This window comes from Nematocida parisii, assembly GCF_000250985.1.
Source record: "Nematocida parisii ERTm1 unplaced genomic scaffold supercont1.5, whole genome shotgun sequence".
Taxonomy (NCBI): domain Eukaryota; kingdom Fungi; phylum Microsporidia; genus Nematocida; species Nematocida parisii.
The window spans coordinates 225267-240666 of record NW_013524650.1 but is presented as its reverse complement, the minus strand read 5'-3'; the positions used below and the strand labels follow the sequence as shown (position 1 = coordinate 240666).

General features: G+C 30.4%; 11 protein-coding genes and 1 non-coding gene across 12 annotated transcripts; 5 read left to right on the top strand and 7 right to left on the bottom strand.

Annotated features, from left to right (window-relative positions):
• Positions 1 to 547: 547 nt before the first annotated feature.
• Positions 548 to 2110, bottom strand: NEPG_02075 (uncharacterized protein; the record flags this gene model as incomplete). The annotated part of the gene is made up of 1 exon (XM_013204448.1): positions 548 to 2110. One exon carries the CDS (start codon positions 2108 to 2110, stop codon positions 560 to 562), a length of 1551 nt encoding a protein of 516 aa, XP_013059902.1. The 3' UTR covers positions 548 to 559.
• Positions 2111 to 2431: 321 nt separating this feature from the next.
• Positions 2432 to 3029, top strand: NEPG_02074 (uncharacterized protein; the record flags this gene model as incomplete). The annotated part of the gene is made up of 1 exon (XM_013204447.1): positions 2432 to 3029. The coding sequence occupies one exon, from the start codon at positions 2432 to 2434 to the stop codon at positions 3014 to 3016; it is 585 nt and encodes a 194-aa protein (XP_013059901.1). The 3' UTR covers positions 3017 to 3029.
• A 262-nt stretch (positions 3030 to 3291) lies between these two features.
• On the bottom strand, positions 3292 to 3702 carry NEPG_02073 (uncharacterized protein; the record flags this gene model as incomplete). The annotated part of the gene is made up of 1 exon (XM_013204446.1): positions 3292 to 3702. One exon carries the CDS (start codon positions 3700 to 3702, stop codon positions 3292 to 3294), a length of 411 nt encoding a protein of 136 aa, XP_013059900.1.
• On the bottom strand, positions 3677 to 4342 carry NEPG_02072 (uncharacterized protein; the record flags this gene model as incomplete). The annotated part of the gene is made up of 1 exon (XM_013204445.1): positions 3677 to 4342. One exon carries the CDS (start codon positions 4340 to 4342, stop codon positions 3677 to 3679), a length of 666 nt encoding a protein of 221 aa, XP_013059899.1.
• Positions 4343 to 4557: 215 nt separating this feature from the next.
• On the top strand, positions 4558 to 5400 carry NEPG_02071 (uncharacterized protein; the record flags this gene model as incomplete). The annotated part of the gene is made up of 1 exon (XM_013204444.1): positions 4558 to 5400. The coding sequence occupies one exon, from the start codon at positions 4558 to 4560 to the stop codon at positions 5386 to 5388; it is 831 nt and encodes a 276-aa protein (XP_013059898.1). The 3' UTR covers positions 5389 to 5400.
• Positions 5401 to 5681: 281 nt separating this feature from the next.
• Positions 5682 to 7053, top strand: NEPG_02070 (serine hydroxymethyltransferase; the record flags this gene model as incomplete). Its single annotated transcript, XM_013204443.1, has 1 exon — positions 5682 to 7053. One exon carries the CDS (start codon positions 5682 to 5684, stop codon positions 7023 to 7025), a length of 1344 nt encoding a protein of 447 aa, XP_013059897.1. The 3' UTR covers positions 7026 to 7053.
• Positions 7054 to 7900: 847 nt separating this feature from the next.
• NEPG_02069 (uncharacterized protein) lies at positions 7901 to 9133 on the top strand (the record flags this gene model as incomplete). The annotated part of the gene is made up of 1 exon (XM_013204442.1): positions 7901 to 9133. The coding sequence occupies one exon, from the start codon at positions 7901 to 7903 to the stop codon at positions 9131 to 9133; it is 1233 nt and encodes a 410-aa protein (XP_013059896.1).
• Positions 9134 to 9806: 673 nt separating this feature from the next.
• Positions 9807 to 10406, bottom strand: NEPG_02068 (uncharacterized protein; the record flags this gene model as incomplete). The annotated part of the gene is made up of 1 exon (XM_013204441.1): positions 9807 to 10406. One exon carries the CDS (start codon positions 10404 to 10406, stop codon positions 9834 to 9836), a length of 573 nt encoding a protein of 190 aa, XP_013059895.1. The 3' UTR covers positions 9807 to 9833.
• Positions 10407 to 11023: 617 nt separating this feature from the next.
• On the bottom strand, positions 11024 to 11587 carry NEPG_02067 (uncharacterized protein; the record flags this gene model as incomplete). Its single annotated transcript, XM_013204440.1, has 1 exon — positions 11024 to 11587. One exon carries the CDS (start codon positions 11585 to 11587, stop codon positions 11030 to 11032), a length of 558 nt encoding a protein of 185 aa, XP_013059894.1. The 3' UTR covers positions 11024 to 11029.
• Positions 11588 to 12203: 616 nt separating this feature from the next.
• On the bottom strand, positions 12204 to 12882 carry NEPG_02066 (uncharacterized protein; the record flags this gene model as incomplete). Its single annotated transcript, XM_013204439.1, has 1 exon — positions 12204 to 12882. The coding sequence occupies one exon, from the start codon at positions 12880 to 12882 to the stop codon at positions 12349 to 12351; it is 534 nt and encodes a 177-aa protein (XP_013059893.1). The 3' UTR covers positions 12204 to 12348.
• Positions 12883 to 12939: 57 nt separating this feature from the next.
• On the bottom strand, positions 12940 to 13011 carry NEPG_02718. The gene has a single exon. It is a non-coding gene; the product is annotated as a tRNA-Pro (tRNA).
• Positions 13012 to 13696: 685 nt separating this feature from the next.
• NEPG_02065 (uncharacterized protein) lies at positions 13697 to 13894 on the top strand (the record flags this gene model as incomplete). The annotated part of the gene is made up of 1 exon (XM_013204438.1): positions 13697 to 13894. The coding sequence occupies one exon, from the start codon at positions 13697 to 13699 to the stop codon at positions 13892 to 13894; it is 198 nt and encodes a 65-aa protein (XP_013059892.1).
• Between the last annotated feature and the right edge of the window lie 1506 nt (positions 13895 to 15400).

Here is a 15400-nt window from a genome sequence, read left to right as displayed (position 1 = left end):
AGTTGGTTCAGCAGATCCATTTTCTAATGCATTTGGTTTCTTCTTATCTGCATCTTCATTATCTTCTGATGCACTGCCCATTAGTTCTGACATATTCTCATTATCTCCTGATCCACTGCCTATTAATTCTTGCATACTATCATCATTATCTTCTGATCCACTGGGCATTGATTCTTGCATACTATCATCAGTATCTTCTGATCCACTGGGCATGTTAAGTAAATCCTTTATCAAATTAACTTCTGTCTTCTTAACTTCTAATTCATGCTTTAGTTCATCCTTTGGCTTGTTCTCTAATTCTTCCACTTTATTATGGTCTAGCCCACTGTACTTCAGTTTTAATTCTTTATCATCCATTGCGTATACACGCCCTGTCACTATAAAGCACATGCAAATAGCAGTAAACCATAATTTTATGGATAATCGTGTACCTCTTATATTCATGACTTATAATTACACTTCTTCATTTATAGATTATATCTAAAGCACCAATGATCTGCCTAACCAATCATCAGAATAATTCTTAAAATCTGTTGGTTATTCATTCTATTAATTTTATTCATTTAATTTCAAATACGCGGTGTCTTCTTGTAGGGGCAGTCTCCTTGTCATTCGGTGCCTTCGAAGAGTCCTTTTTAATTGCTGTGGGTAATTTTATCTCAATTTTTGAAATTGGGGTGGGCTTTGTGGCTGCCCCGGGTTTGTTACTCCACCCGGAAATTGTGTGTGCTGAGGACCAAGACACTTTCAGTGCAGGTTTCTGCTTGGGTGGGTTTAAGTCCTTCTTATGGGCTGTTGTATACGCACATTCAAGTGGATTCTTCTGTGGGTTGATTGTGTACCCACTTGGTGATTCTTCTTTTTTCTGTTCCTGTGGTGACCCGGCACTCTTCTGTGGCTGGTTCTTGGCGTGTGGTGATTTCTGTGGGGTTGGTGCAAATTCAATTGATCTTCTGATCTTCGGGAAGTTCACTTTAATGTCTTCTGTCCTGTCTGGCATTAAGTATGTTGAAACCCTTTCAATGAACTCGATTGTTTTCGTATCACCAAGGATGGCTCTTATTTGACCAACAAACTCGTCCAGTCCTATTTCCACTCTGTCGTATTTCTCTGTTAATAGCACTACGTCCCTTGGTGATGTATACGACCGACTGATCATATTTGTATACTTTTCTTTCATGTTCCTTTTCTTTAATAACTCTTCTCTGTTCAAGTGCTTTGGTACTTCTGGAGTATTCCTGTCCTGGGGTGCACTCTCTGCACTGGACTCATTTCCGGGTTCATTCGGGTTTCTTCCTTTTTTGTATACGTCTTCTTTTACGGCTGTCTTCTTATGCGCGTGCACTGAGGAGAGTATCGGAATTCTGATTCGTTCTTTTTTGACGGGGTGTGTGCTGACTTTATGCGCTGCCAACTCAATTTCATCAATAAATGCATAGCACCTGGCATCTAAACACATTTTCTCATCGCATGTATAGTGTGCTTTCTTAAAGTGTCCTTCTAATTCCTTATAGTTCTTGTAGTACTCGTTCTTCTTGCCAAGTCTCTCACACAAATAGCATAATTCATGGGCCTTTCTGCAGTGCTTCATTAAGATCTCTGGTGTATAAAACCGCTCCCTACAGAACCCACAGCTAGGATGGCCATTTCCTATGGTCTTCTCTGTCCTGTGCGTATTTAATTCTGCTAAACTGTACACGATATACTCAGACGGAAATTCACATCTGTACTGTACGCACAGTTCACATAAGTACCTTTTATGCTTGGCTGTATAATGAGCCATTAGTGTTTCACTGTCATAGAACTCTGTCTTACACAATTTACAGGACCGAGTAAGCAATCCTTCAATCTCTTCAATCTCCTCGGGTTTGCACACAATAGAATTAGCCCAGATATAAGACTCTTCCGTATTAATGAATCTCTCCCCGGGACTCCTCACCATGCGAAACAGTAATTCTTCATCAGCCACCTCTCTAAGACAGATTGGACACCCTGACTTATTACTTATAAATTTATACCGTAACCCACACTTTAAACAGCACCTGTGCCCACACTCAGTGACTACCCCTGTGGTATACGTATCATAGCAAATTATGCACTCTTCCTTCATAAATATATTATGTGCAAATTTTTATTCGCATACAGAATAAATAATAAACACCTCCCCACCATAACCCGAATTCCTTGGTTTACTACGTATATCCCGTATACACCCGTACTAATAAACTACTTTACACACTTACACTAAACCACGTTATAAATAACCCGAATATAACCCGAATATTCCATAAATATTTTTATGCGTACATGCGTACACACCCGATATAACCCGAATATATCACACATGCCACTTAATTACCCGTTATATTTATGTACTTCATCTTATCCCTGGTTATATCTCACATAAATATTTTTGTTTTAATAAACACGCATGGCTGACTTACACAAGCACACGCACGTGGCAGTAGACGCACTGCAAAATGAATCGTACATAATACCAGCCGATCCTGATAAATTAGACGAGATTAAAGAGGTCATAACTCAAATATTTCCTGTTGTATATAATCATGATTTCTACGGCAAGTTATTCTCTAGGAACACGTTCCTCCAAATCCTGTGCACCTCCGGGACAGATGCAATTATTGGTCTTGTGGCACTTAGGCTGTCAACGGCACAGACTGTAGATTTAACTGGGTCACCGCACAGTGCAGTGCCAGCGTGTGAGTGCTTCGGCATTAATAAGTTTGAAAATGACAAGTTCATGTACATTATTCTACTGGGAGTCCTTGAGAAGTATCAAGGACTGGGTCATGGGAAGAGTCTCATTAAAGAAATCATTTCTATTTCTGTGGCGTACGGTATTTCTCATATTTTTCTTCATGTACAGACGTCTAACCTCCGTGCGATTGAATTTTATTACAAGTCCGGGTTTAAGCTGGTGAAGCTTATCACTAATTATTACACAAATGTATATCCTAAAGATGCCTTTTTATTACGGAAGTGTCTGTTAAAATAGATAATAAACCACTTGGTCATTTTGAGAGTGATTCTTCAATTTTATCCAACCGTTTTTTCATTAGGAAGACTTCTTTTAGTACTTCTGACTGTATTCTATGCACTGACTCCTTGAATATTTCGAATTCTTTGTATAAATTATCGGTGTACTGTGGGTTTCTGAGTATGTCCTGGTTAGTACTCTTCTGTGCACTGGTTACTGTATTATTAGTCTGTGCACTGGTTACTGCAGTACTCTTAGCACTGGTTACTGTATGTGTATATTCTGGGGTTAGTCTATTCTGGCTGGAACTGTTGGTGTCTTTTATGTATTTCAGGTATACTTGATGGGTTGCTCTTAAAATCCGTTATATTCCCAGATATCTGTAGATTTAACGGTTTTTTTTCAGGGTCATTCTGTATGCTCGTTGTAATAATAGAGATATAAGAATAATCACTGCGTCCCTCCATACAACTCCTGTATATTGTCCTAATACTACTATTATACGGTGAGTATACAGTTATTTTACTTGTGGATATAAATGCGATTGATTTCCCATTTATGGAGACAGCCCTCGTATAATCATCCACTGGGAATGAGTGCCTTTTTAGTACTCTGTTGTTCAAATAGTCCACATCTAATAATTCACCAGCCACTGTCAGTATGAATAACACAGTCGATTCAGGATGCCAAAACCCGAATCGCATTAATACGTGCCCCGAAATACTTCATACTCCTGATTATTTCCATCTTATGACTATCAAATACGTACACATTCCCTTTCATACAACTCACCACTAAATGTATCTTGTCCTTTAATTTAACCACTTCCCCTGTTTTATGGTCTAAACTCACTTTTAGCCTTAATTTAGTATAAATATTCGTGTTTACCTCTAATTTATGAATAACCTTGTCAGAAATTATTAATAACGTACTTTCACATAATAAAATTTTTGATATTCCTATATTTTCATTATTATCTATTAAAACTTTTTTATCTCCTGTGGTTATGTCTATTTTTATAACGGTCTTTCCTAATATGTAAAATATAACAGTACCAAATATAGCATAAGACTCAACCTGACTAATAATTGTATCTTCTCTGCCCTTTACGTACCTCACTAAGCAAAGGCTTTCTTCTTCTGTGTACCCAATGAATGCCCCTCTTTTAAATAAGTGCTCATTCACTGCGAATGATTTATACTTCTTATGGAGCACCCATTTATTCTGTGAGTATCCTTTACATATTAATACTGCTCCATTAAGTACTTCCATAATTGTATTTGTATCTTGTCCTTGTCCTTCATTATTCCTGTGCGTGTTCTCTTCTTTAACCCGGAATTCCATTTCCTGTGAAAATTCAAATAAACAATTTATTATATAAATCATAATAATACAATCTTATTATATTAATCATTATTTATTACGCATACAACTGAAAATAATATATTAATTAGTGTGTAATGTATAATAAATATACAAAACTTATTACACAATGCGTACTAATTAATAATTACAGGCATAAACATAAAAAGTAAAAAACTTTTAAGCAATTACGCAGTATGTCTTATACAAATAATGGCATAACTGAGAAAGTAGGAATAATCAATGGGATTGAGTGTATAGCAGAGAATATCTATCTGTATAAGATATTTATAGGGGATGCATCAAGTCCCATCCCTTTTTATACAGTACGGCTGGGCATACTTGGTCAGTCACTTACACGGCCGTATTCCCCTGTTAATTTTAGTGGTGGTGTAATTGAGTGCATAATTAAGATATACGAAGAGGCCGGGGACAGGGAGATGTTCACACCACAATTAAGCAAATTAAAGGAGGGCAGTGAGATACGGGTTATATGGTACATACACAAATATTCAATATATAGTACACATAGTATAACAAGTACTAATAATAATAGTATATGTAATAAGTTATGTAATAATGATAGTACAGGATATAGTACTAATAGTATAACAAGTACTAATTATACTACAGTATGTAATAAGTTATACGACAGTACAGAATATAATACCGTATGTATGATAAGTGCTGGTACGGGGATTACTCCGATGTTACAATTACTTAATCATAATAACCCGACTAACCCTAATTTTATTTTTATATATGTTTATAACAGTAAGTCACAGAAGGTCCCTTTAATTAATCATGGTAATATAACGTATTATGATATAATTAGTCATAATATACAGCACACAGATATAATTAGTAATATACAAGATATAATTAGACTAATTATTAATAAGCCTGTTGTATATTTAGTGTGTGGACCAGATTCATTTGTACATTCAGTGGGCGGAGACAGGAAAGGGGCGTATGGAGGCATTCTTAAAGAAATGGGCGTATTAGAGAAAGACTGTTATAAATTATAATAGAATATAATACACATAGAGTAATAAATAGAATATAATACACATAGTATACTAATTAATAATATATCTGTTATCATAATAAGTACATAATATATTACACATAGTATACTAATTAATAGAATATAATACACACAGAGTAATAAATAGAATATAATACACATAGTATACTAATTAATAGAATAAATATGTATAAATTAAGTATATAATATATTACACATAGTATACTAATTATTATATACTGCACTATTACTTAATAGTCTTCTGATATATAATGAAATTATTTTTTATTTTTAATGAGTATTCTACAGGACAGTGAATTAGATGAGTACGTCATACAAGAAGAGAACAGGCAAAGAACCTCCATCACACTAATTGCAAGTGAGAATTACGTATTCCCAGGAGTATACAAGTACTCAGGATCACTCCTAACCAATAAATACTCAGAGGGTAAAGTAGGTGCAAGATACTACGGTGGTACTAAATATATAGACATAATAGAAAGCCAGTGTAAGGACCGTATACTGGCCCTATTTGAATTAGACCCATCCGTATGGGGAGTGTGCGTACAGTCCTACTCAGGAAGTATCGCTAATTTATCAGCATACTCAGCCATGGTCACACCAGGCGGTAAGATCATGGGAATGAACCTGCCAGCAGGTGGCCATTTAACACACGGATTCCAAACTAAAACAAGAAAAGTGTCCGGTACAAGCGTATACTTCTCATCCCACCCGTATGAAGTGGATGCTAATGGATATTTAGACTATAATCATATACGTACACGGTTTAATGAAGTATCCCCAGAAGTACTTATATGCGGGTACAGTGCACACTCACAAGATATAAATTATGCACTGCTCAGAGGGATAGTCACAGACAAGGCATTCTTATACGCAGACATCTCTCATATATCAGCACTAATTGCATCTAAGCTAATGAATAACCCATTTATACACTGTGATGTAGTTATGACTACTACGCATAAGGGGTTAAGGGGACCACGTGGTGCCATTATTATGTACAGGAAGTGTGTTACAGTTAATGGGACCACTCATGATTTAGATAATAAAATGAACCTGGCCGTATTTCCGTTAATACAGGGTGGTCCGCATAACCATACGATTGCAGGCATATCCCACAGTATGTATATGGCTAAACAGCCTGAATTTATAACGTACTGTAAGCAGGTGGTGAGTAATGCCCGTATAATGTGTGACTACTTTAAGCAGCGTAATTACAGCGTAGTGACTGATTCTACTGTTAACCATATGGTAATAATAGACTTACACAGTAAGGGCGTGAGTGGCCAGGAGGTTGAGTCATTCTGTGACTATTTAGGCATAAATATAAACAAGAACAGTGTACCCCGTGATAAATCGTGTTTATTTAAGCCGTCTGGTATACGGCTGGGTGTGTACGCGATTACCACACGGGGGTTTAAAGAGGGTGATACGTATTTAGTGTGTGATATGGTGCACACTGCAATTATGCTGTTACAGGACACGGTCAGTGCACGGAGTAAGCATAAGTCAGTTAAGGACTGGATTATATCCGAGGATATTTTAAATCAGGAGGGCATAAAAAATATTATACAAAATATTTTCAATTTAACGAAGAAGTATCCGGTACCTGAATAAAATTTTATTAATAAAAATAAACACAACTTATTACACAGTGAACACAACTTATTACACAATGAATATCAACTTATTACACAATGAATATAACTTATTACACATTGTACATAACTTATTACATAATACATCACTATTAATATAACTTATTGCACAATACATCATAATACACCATATAATACACTATAACTTATTACACAATATATCAATATTAATACTATACACCATAACTTATTACATAATGAACACAACTTATTACACTATATCATAACTTATTACACAGTTGATTTTCCCCTTCTCCTTGTAAGTGTAAACTTCTATTTATTATTAACGTACTCACAAGGGAGTAACACCACCGCTCTGCCACGTAGCCAAAATAAAGAAGAAAGTCAATGAAGAGGTCTCTTTATTGTATTAAGAAACAGTCTAAGCCAGCATAGACACGGAGTATTAATAATACGACTGAGTTAGGCCTAGTACTGAAGTTACCCATCAATGCTTCCCATAATCACCCCTAAATTAGGGGATGTACTCCAGTTAAACAATCATATGTTGATATATTAACTCAGAGATACCAACACACATTGCCTAGGCAGTATCACTGTACAAGATAGTACACTGACAGAATGCCCTCATGGCCCATGTCTGTGTGGTGGTGTCATCATATATTAATATGATATATTATACTATAATAGTACTTATATTACTAGCAGTATATCCAGTAGAGTACTCACTTAGAATTAATTATATACACCAATAAAATATTTATTAATTAAAGTCTGTTAATGATTAACGTAATATTTAAATAAGAACTTTATAAATAATTTATATTTTTCCGTTTTTACTGTATAAATATAAAGAATATTATTAAAATTTATATGACATATAATATTGATGCGGATGAATTAAGAAAACAAGTAGAGAATAAATTCAGTAAGCAAAGAATAATGGAAAAGGATAAAGATATAAACACATTATACGACATAGTAACAGAAGTTAACAAAAAAAAAAGAATATTCATAGATTCACCAGAACCATTAGAAAGGCTAGCATATAATATACTGTATATGAAAATATATAATAGAATTATTTCTAATGATATTGAATATAATGAAGATACTATAACAGATAAAATAATAGAATCTATAAAACAGACAGATATAGTTATAGATATAATTAAAGAAGCAGCAGACGAATTAGACAGTGAAGATAAAAAAGCAGCATTTTATAGACTAATGGGAAATAATCATGCCATTATGGCGAATACTTATATATTAAGAAAGAAATTCTTTGATTCTTCTATTAAGATATTATGTAAGAGCATGAATATACAAGAACTAGATGATAAAATGACTTCAGAAGATGCAATGATTAAACTATGCAAGTTAACACAATCTAAAAAATATTCTAGATTACAGAGAGCATTAGATATACTAATGAAACATGGTGATAATTTAACTATAGTTGATGAGGATGATAACGAGACAAAACAATCAAATGCAAGTAGTTTAGGGTTAAGTAAAGATGATATTAAATCATTGCAATTACTTACAAGGATAGATAAGTGGAGTGCTAAAGAATTTTCTATATTTTTAAACGATTCAATATATGATTCAATCCGTGATAATATTAAACAAGATAATGCAAGGTATTTATTTCATACAATTCGTGGATTATACTACGGAGTATATTATGATACCTCTATATATTACGATGAAATAGACACTGAAACTAAAGAAGATAGTATAAATTGCCTTAAAAGACACTTAAATAACTTATTAAATATTAATGAAAGAGTATGTAATATTCAGAATAGATTTTTTAAACCTCGTATATTTGTTGATATAACCCGAAATGGACTTACTGCTAATAAGTTTAAGAATAACGTAGTTAAGAAGTATTTAACTTCAATAGAACTAAATATTTCAATTATTAATGGGACAACTGCTTTAAGTATTAATGAGACAGTTGTTCCAGTTACTACGCATAAATTTAAAAAAGTATTAATTATTTTTATAATAATATTTATAATAATATTTATAATTATTATGAGTATATTTGGAATATTCCCTACTGAAACAAAAGAAATTATGAATAATTTATTATTTTAATAATACTGTTAGTTTGGGATAGTTAGATCCAGATGAGCAATGGTTAAGTATGATATTAATATATGAACATCCATCATTGGTGGCAGTGGTTATATTGATATCATAAGTAATTGGAGTTAAAACTATTTAAGAGTTTTGGGTTTTCAATAAAGAACAAGTTTTCGTATGTCTAAGTCTTTAAGGAATAAACAGATATTATTATAACTTATTACACAATGAACATAACTTATTACACAATGAACACAACTTATTACATAATACATCACTATTAATATAACTTATTACACATAGGATATAACTTATTACATAATGTATCATTATTAATACAGTATACTATAACTTATTACATAACATATCACTATTAATATATTACTAGTTGTTTTCTTAGGAAAAGGCATTCTTAAACTTTGACTTTTATTGAATTTGTATACGTATTTATAGACCGTAAAATCAATTTAATTTATGTTGACTTGTTGTGTCAACAATAATTTCTGATCTAATCTGTATTGTCGTGTTTATGTAAACATTACAATAACTCATGTCATGCTAACAAATGCTATTCTTAGCATACAACATCACTATTAATACTATACACCATAACTTATTACATAATATATCATTATTAATACAGTATACTATAACTTATCACACATAGAATATTATATTTTTATTTGTGGTAATAACCCGATTTAACCCGGTTTTACAATCTTTCCTGTACTTTCTTTGAAATAATCCTTAAGTCCGAACATACTTTCGCTGGCTGTGATCCCATAATTAATTTACTTACAGCCGTCCTTACTAATGATATATTCTCTGCTGTGCCTAATACCCTTATGTTCTTGTCCTCTATTACTATCCGTGTACTTGTGATTAACTCTAAATTATTCTTAACCTTCCCTTTTGAACCAGCGATCCTCCCGATCGCTCTTCCTATGTGATGGTGTCGGAGTATCCTTACATCCTCTAATGAGAAGCAGTTAACGTACAGGGAGTCATCCCTTAGTATAGATAAGGCATCTTCTGGTGAGAATCCCAGGGTTATCGCATTAATGAACTCTTCTGCTCTTTGAATGGCGACTGGACTGAGTGTCTCTTTACACGTCCTTATGTCTATGCACTGTGTAGACAGGTTCATCCTTATTTCTAATTTACACTGCATAACAATTGGTGTGTATATTTTCATCCACATCTCCTTTACTGCTTTCATTTTCCTGGATGGTACGCGGATACTTCTCATCTCGTATGAAATACTCTTCTCTTCTTTTTTTGTCATAAAATTTTACATTCCGTTATTTCATAAATATATAGTAGTAAATATATAATAAGTAATATAATATAATAGAAGTAGAGTAATAAATAATAGAAGTAGAGTAATAAATAATAAAATATAATAGTAGTAGAGTAATAAGTTATGTTAATATTGATATATTGTGTAATAAGTTATAGTATATGTGTAGTAATAATAAATAACAGTCTTATACTATACGTTATTATATAATGTGTTAATATACTGTGTTAATATACTGTGTTATGTGTAATAAGTTTTATACTGTGTGTAATAAATTATGTACTTTATGTGTAATAAGTTATGTTATATGTATAATAAGTCTTATTCTATGTGTAATAAGTCTTATACTGTGTGTAACAAGTTATGTACTTTATCTGTAATAAGTCTTATATGCTATGTGTACTATATTTTACTATATGTGTAATAAGTTATACTTTATGTGTAATAAGTTTTACTATATGTATAATAAGTTATGTTATATACGTAATAAGTCTTACTTTATATTTCACTCTATGTGTACTATATTTCACTCTATACGTTATTATATTTTATTCTATGTGTAATAAGTTTTATTCTATGTGTAATAAGTTATGTTATATACTATTTATTTATACCTTCCTTGTACTATAGAATGTCTTTACTGCTTCACTCTGTACATAATACAGTGCAAGTAAGCATAAGCCTACTTCTAACAGTGTAAGCTTCTTAATCCAACTCTTAGTACTCCTTGCTTTATCTAAGTGCTCCTTCTGCCGTGTCAGTAATAATTTATGTGAGTCAATTATCCTTCTTAATGAGTCCTCTAAGTCCTTCCCTAAGTTTACCTCTACTTGTGATGCAAATGGTCCCTCATCCGCTTGTGGTAGTACCACAGTAAATAATAATTTGTTTAATTTATGGTTATTTACTGTTATCGTATACTCACCAGATACTTTAGGTATAAATGAGATGTTCATATCTGAGTCATTATTAAATGAGCGTATAACCTTATTAGAAGGGTCCTTTAACTGAATATTTGTATTAGAATTATTATTTAATGATAATTCTATTCTTGTACTTTTATTCTCTATTAATTGCAGTCCGAGTGTGAAGGTGCTCTCACTGGAGATATCGAATGTCTCGCATACGCATACGGTAATGCAGAGGAGTAACCAGAATATATTCATATAAATAAAAAAATAAAAATAATATATAAGACAGTGTGTAATAAATAATAAATAGTATACATAGTATAATAAATAAGAGAGTGTAGCAGGATATAGTAGTGATAGAGTAATAAATAAAAAGAACAATAATAAAAATAAAACACCAGAAGAAATATAAAACAAGAATAATATAATACACAGTGTGTAATAAATAACTATAACTTATTACACATATACTATAACTTATCACACATAGAATAATAAATAGTAATAAACAATAGAAGTATACCATAAATAGAACAGAAATACACCAAAAATAGAACAGGTATAACTTATTACACACAGTATAATAAATAACTATAACTTATTACACATACAGTACTATTTATTACACATATACTATAACTTATTACACATATTCTATAACTTATTACACAATACATAATAAATAACTATAACTTATAACACATATATTATTACTTATTACACAATACATAATAAATAACTATAACTTATTACACATATATTATTACTTATTACACATACACCACTAAATATAACTTATTACACATACACCACTAAATATAACTTATCACACATATACTATAACTTATAACACATATACTATAACTTATTACTCTTATACTACTATTTATTACACATATACTACTATATACTGCTATGCATTACTTATCACACATATACTACTATTTCTTCTTCTATTTTTATTGTATTACTTATTACACATATACTACTATGTATTACTTATTACACTATGTGTACTATTTATTGCTTATTAAACAGTCCTTTATTATTCCTGTGAATTTACGTACGTCTAATAAGTTGTCCTTGTATAATATTCTTATATCCGTGGATACTTTAATTGGAATTTTCTTCTCTCCCGTATATAATAGTACAGTATATACAGGGTGTGTATTACTTATGGTGGTTAGCACATTTAATTTTGTGCGATTTTTACACCCACTAAAAGTATAAAAATAACAAAACTTTATGATAAATGTCTCAGAATAAGTGAGCACCCAGAACATTATTATTAGTGCGATAATTAAAGGGTCCTGGATATTAAAAATATTTTTATGGGTTAATAAAAATATAATTATAGCAAGACTTGTTACACATATACCGATAAGTAATTTTATATTTACTAATAAAGTGGATTCTTTGTAATTTTCTGATTCTTTTAAGTATTCTATGAGTATTTCATCTAATTCTGACTTTATTACTGATAAATCGTATAAATGTGAGTTAATTTCGGGTTTAGGGGTCATTTCTGGCTTCATCTGAGGTTTGCTCATTAAAAATAAAAAAAGAAAAAATAAAAAAATAAAAAAAGAAGAAAAAATAAAAAGAAAGGGCAACTCCGGGAATTGAACCCGGGACCTCCTGCACCCAAAGCAGGAATCATACCACTAGACCAAGTCGCCTTCGATGAATAAGGAATACAGACATACACAAGGAGTAATAGTAGAAGGGGGAAGGAGGAAGGAGTAAATAGTACTAATAGTAGGAAGTAATAATAGAAGGAGTAAATAATGATATATGTGTAATAAGTAGTGTATGATGTGTAATAAGTAATGGTATATTATACATTATGTGTAATAAGTAGTGTATGGTGTGTAATAAGTTATATTCATTGTGTAATAAGTTATAGTGTATAGTATTAATAATGATATATTGTGTAATAAGTTATAGTGTATAGTATTAATAGTGATATATTGTGTAATAAGTCATGTTCATTGTGTAATAAGTTATGGTAAATAGATTTATTAATACTTTGTACACTATGCATAATAAATACTTATTAAAATATTTTAAAGAATAAAACTGTTCATAAATTATTATTACTTTACACACTATAACTCTAAAATAATAAATATATTATTACTTATTATACACTGTGTTATTAATAATAATTATAACTCATTGGGTTATTAGTTTATTACTTATTATACTATGGTTATAAAGTAGTCATAAAAATAGATAATAAATATATTACTACTTATTACACACTGTCTATTATTTATTACTTATTATACTATGTGTATAAAGTATTGATATAATTAAGTTATTCTTTGTAAGGCATAAATAATATTTTATTTTTAATAAATTATGCATAGTTCACAGGGAATAAAAATAAATTTCAGAAACTCTTATATTCGAGTTATACTCTATTATAAACTCAGAAATTCAATCTATATCCTAAATGATTGTTCATTCATAAATTATTATCGCACTAATTCTTTCATTACTTCATACAAGATAATGTTACCGCTAAGAGTATGGTCTGTGCCTGTAGTGAATCAATAATTAGAATATCAAAATGTACGCATATATTTATAGTCCTAGTAGTCCTTAAGCTTGAATTGTCTTTTTAAATCCACCGTGATTTATTTATGTATGTGCTAGTTACTCCTAGTTTGAATATATACTTCAGTAATTCATGCCTTTGGTTTAGTAGAATCACTGCGTGTCTGTGTGGTATCGTTATAATTAAATATTTTATTTTTTTTATTTTTCTTATTTTCTGTTCTTAACTCGTTCATATTAATAATTTACTATAATAAATAATTATAAATTTACACTTTTAAAAAAAATGAAAAAATGAAAAAATGAAATATTTATAACATCATAATAGTAATTATTATACCATTTTTAATAGAAAACAGTTTATTAAAAAACACATAACCAAATATTCAGTAAATAACATATACTTATCACATATACAGTATAAACTGGGTTTTTATATTTTTAGAAGAGACTATAGCAACTTAATAATACTGACTATTAGGAGCAAAAGCAGAATATGCCATATAAAGTAACTTTATAATACTACACGATAATCAGATATTACTATAAATATACTATTATAGTATATGTAATACTTATATTATAGTGTATATATTGATTTTAGTCTCAGAATACTTCTGTAATATAATTCTGCATATATTTATATAAGGAATATTCCAAAATGAAATTTATTTTTATTCTTTTATAATTATAAATTAATTTATTCTTTATAGTTATACTTATAATTAAGTATAATTAATACAGAAACATATAAATAGCAGTATAAATTATGATCAAAATGTCTATATAACCCGAATAAACTAAATAAACATAAATATCGCATATTGTAAAAGCAAAAGAACAGTATAGAAGTATAATTAATAGTTATCAAACTATAGCATTTGAAAATTATTTTGAAGACTTAATAAAAGAATTCACTATTAATGAAAAAATCTATCTTCTGAATTCAATAAAAAAATAAGAAAGAGGGCAAGAATTACAAACAAAGCGACTGGCAAACAATACTGAATTGGCAAAGATGCTGTCTAATGATGGGTCCTACACCAGCAAAGCAACATAAGTATCATTTAATCCGCTTCTAGCTATTTCAGCAGCTGGTACTTATATCCTTCAGATGATCTTATTTTTTAGATAATTAAGATTAGAAATTAGCTGTAGATTTGTTCAAACAGACTAATTTACTTTAATTTACTCTTTTTAATTAACCATATAGACATATTCAGTATAAAATAAAATTATAATGAATTGAATATTTCTTATTACTATATAACCCAAATAATACATAAAATATACTTATATCTGGGTTATTTCGGGTTATATCTATCTGTTTATTATTTCTTATACTTATAATAATTTACTCTTCAATTAATAATACAAAATAATTCTAGAAATTTAAAGTATTTAAGACATATTATTATAGTATAATAAGTAATTAGTATATGTGTAATAATTTTTTATTAGAAATCAGTTTATTAATATAAGGTTCGAGAGAAATCATTAAAATTT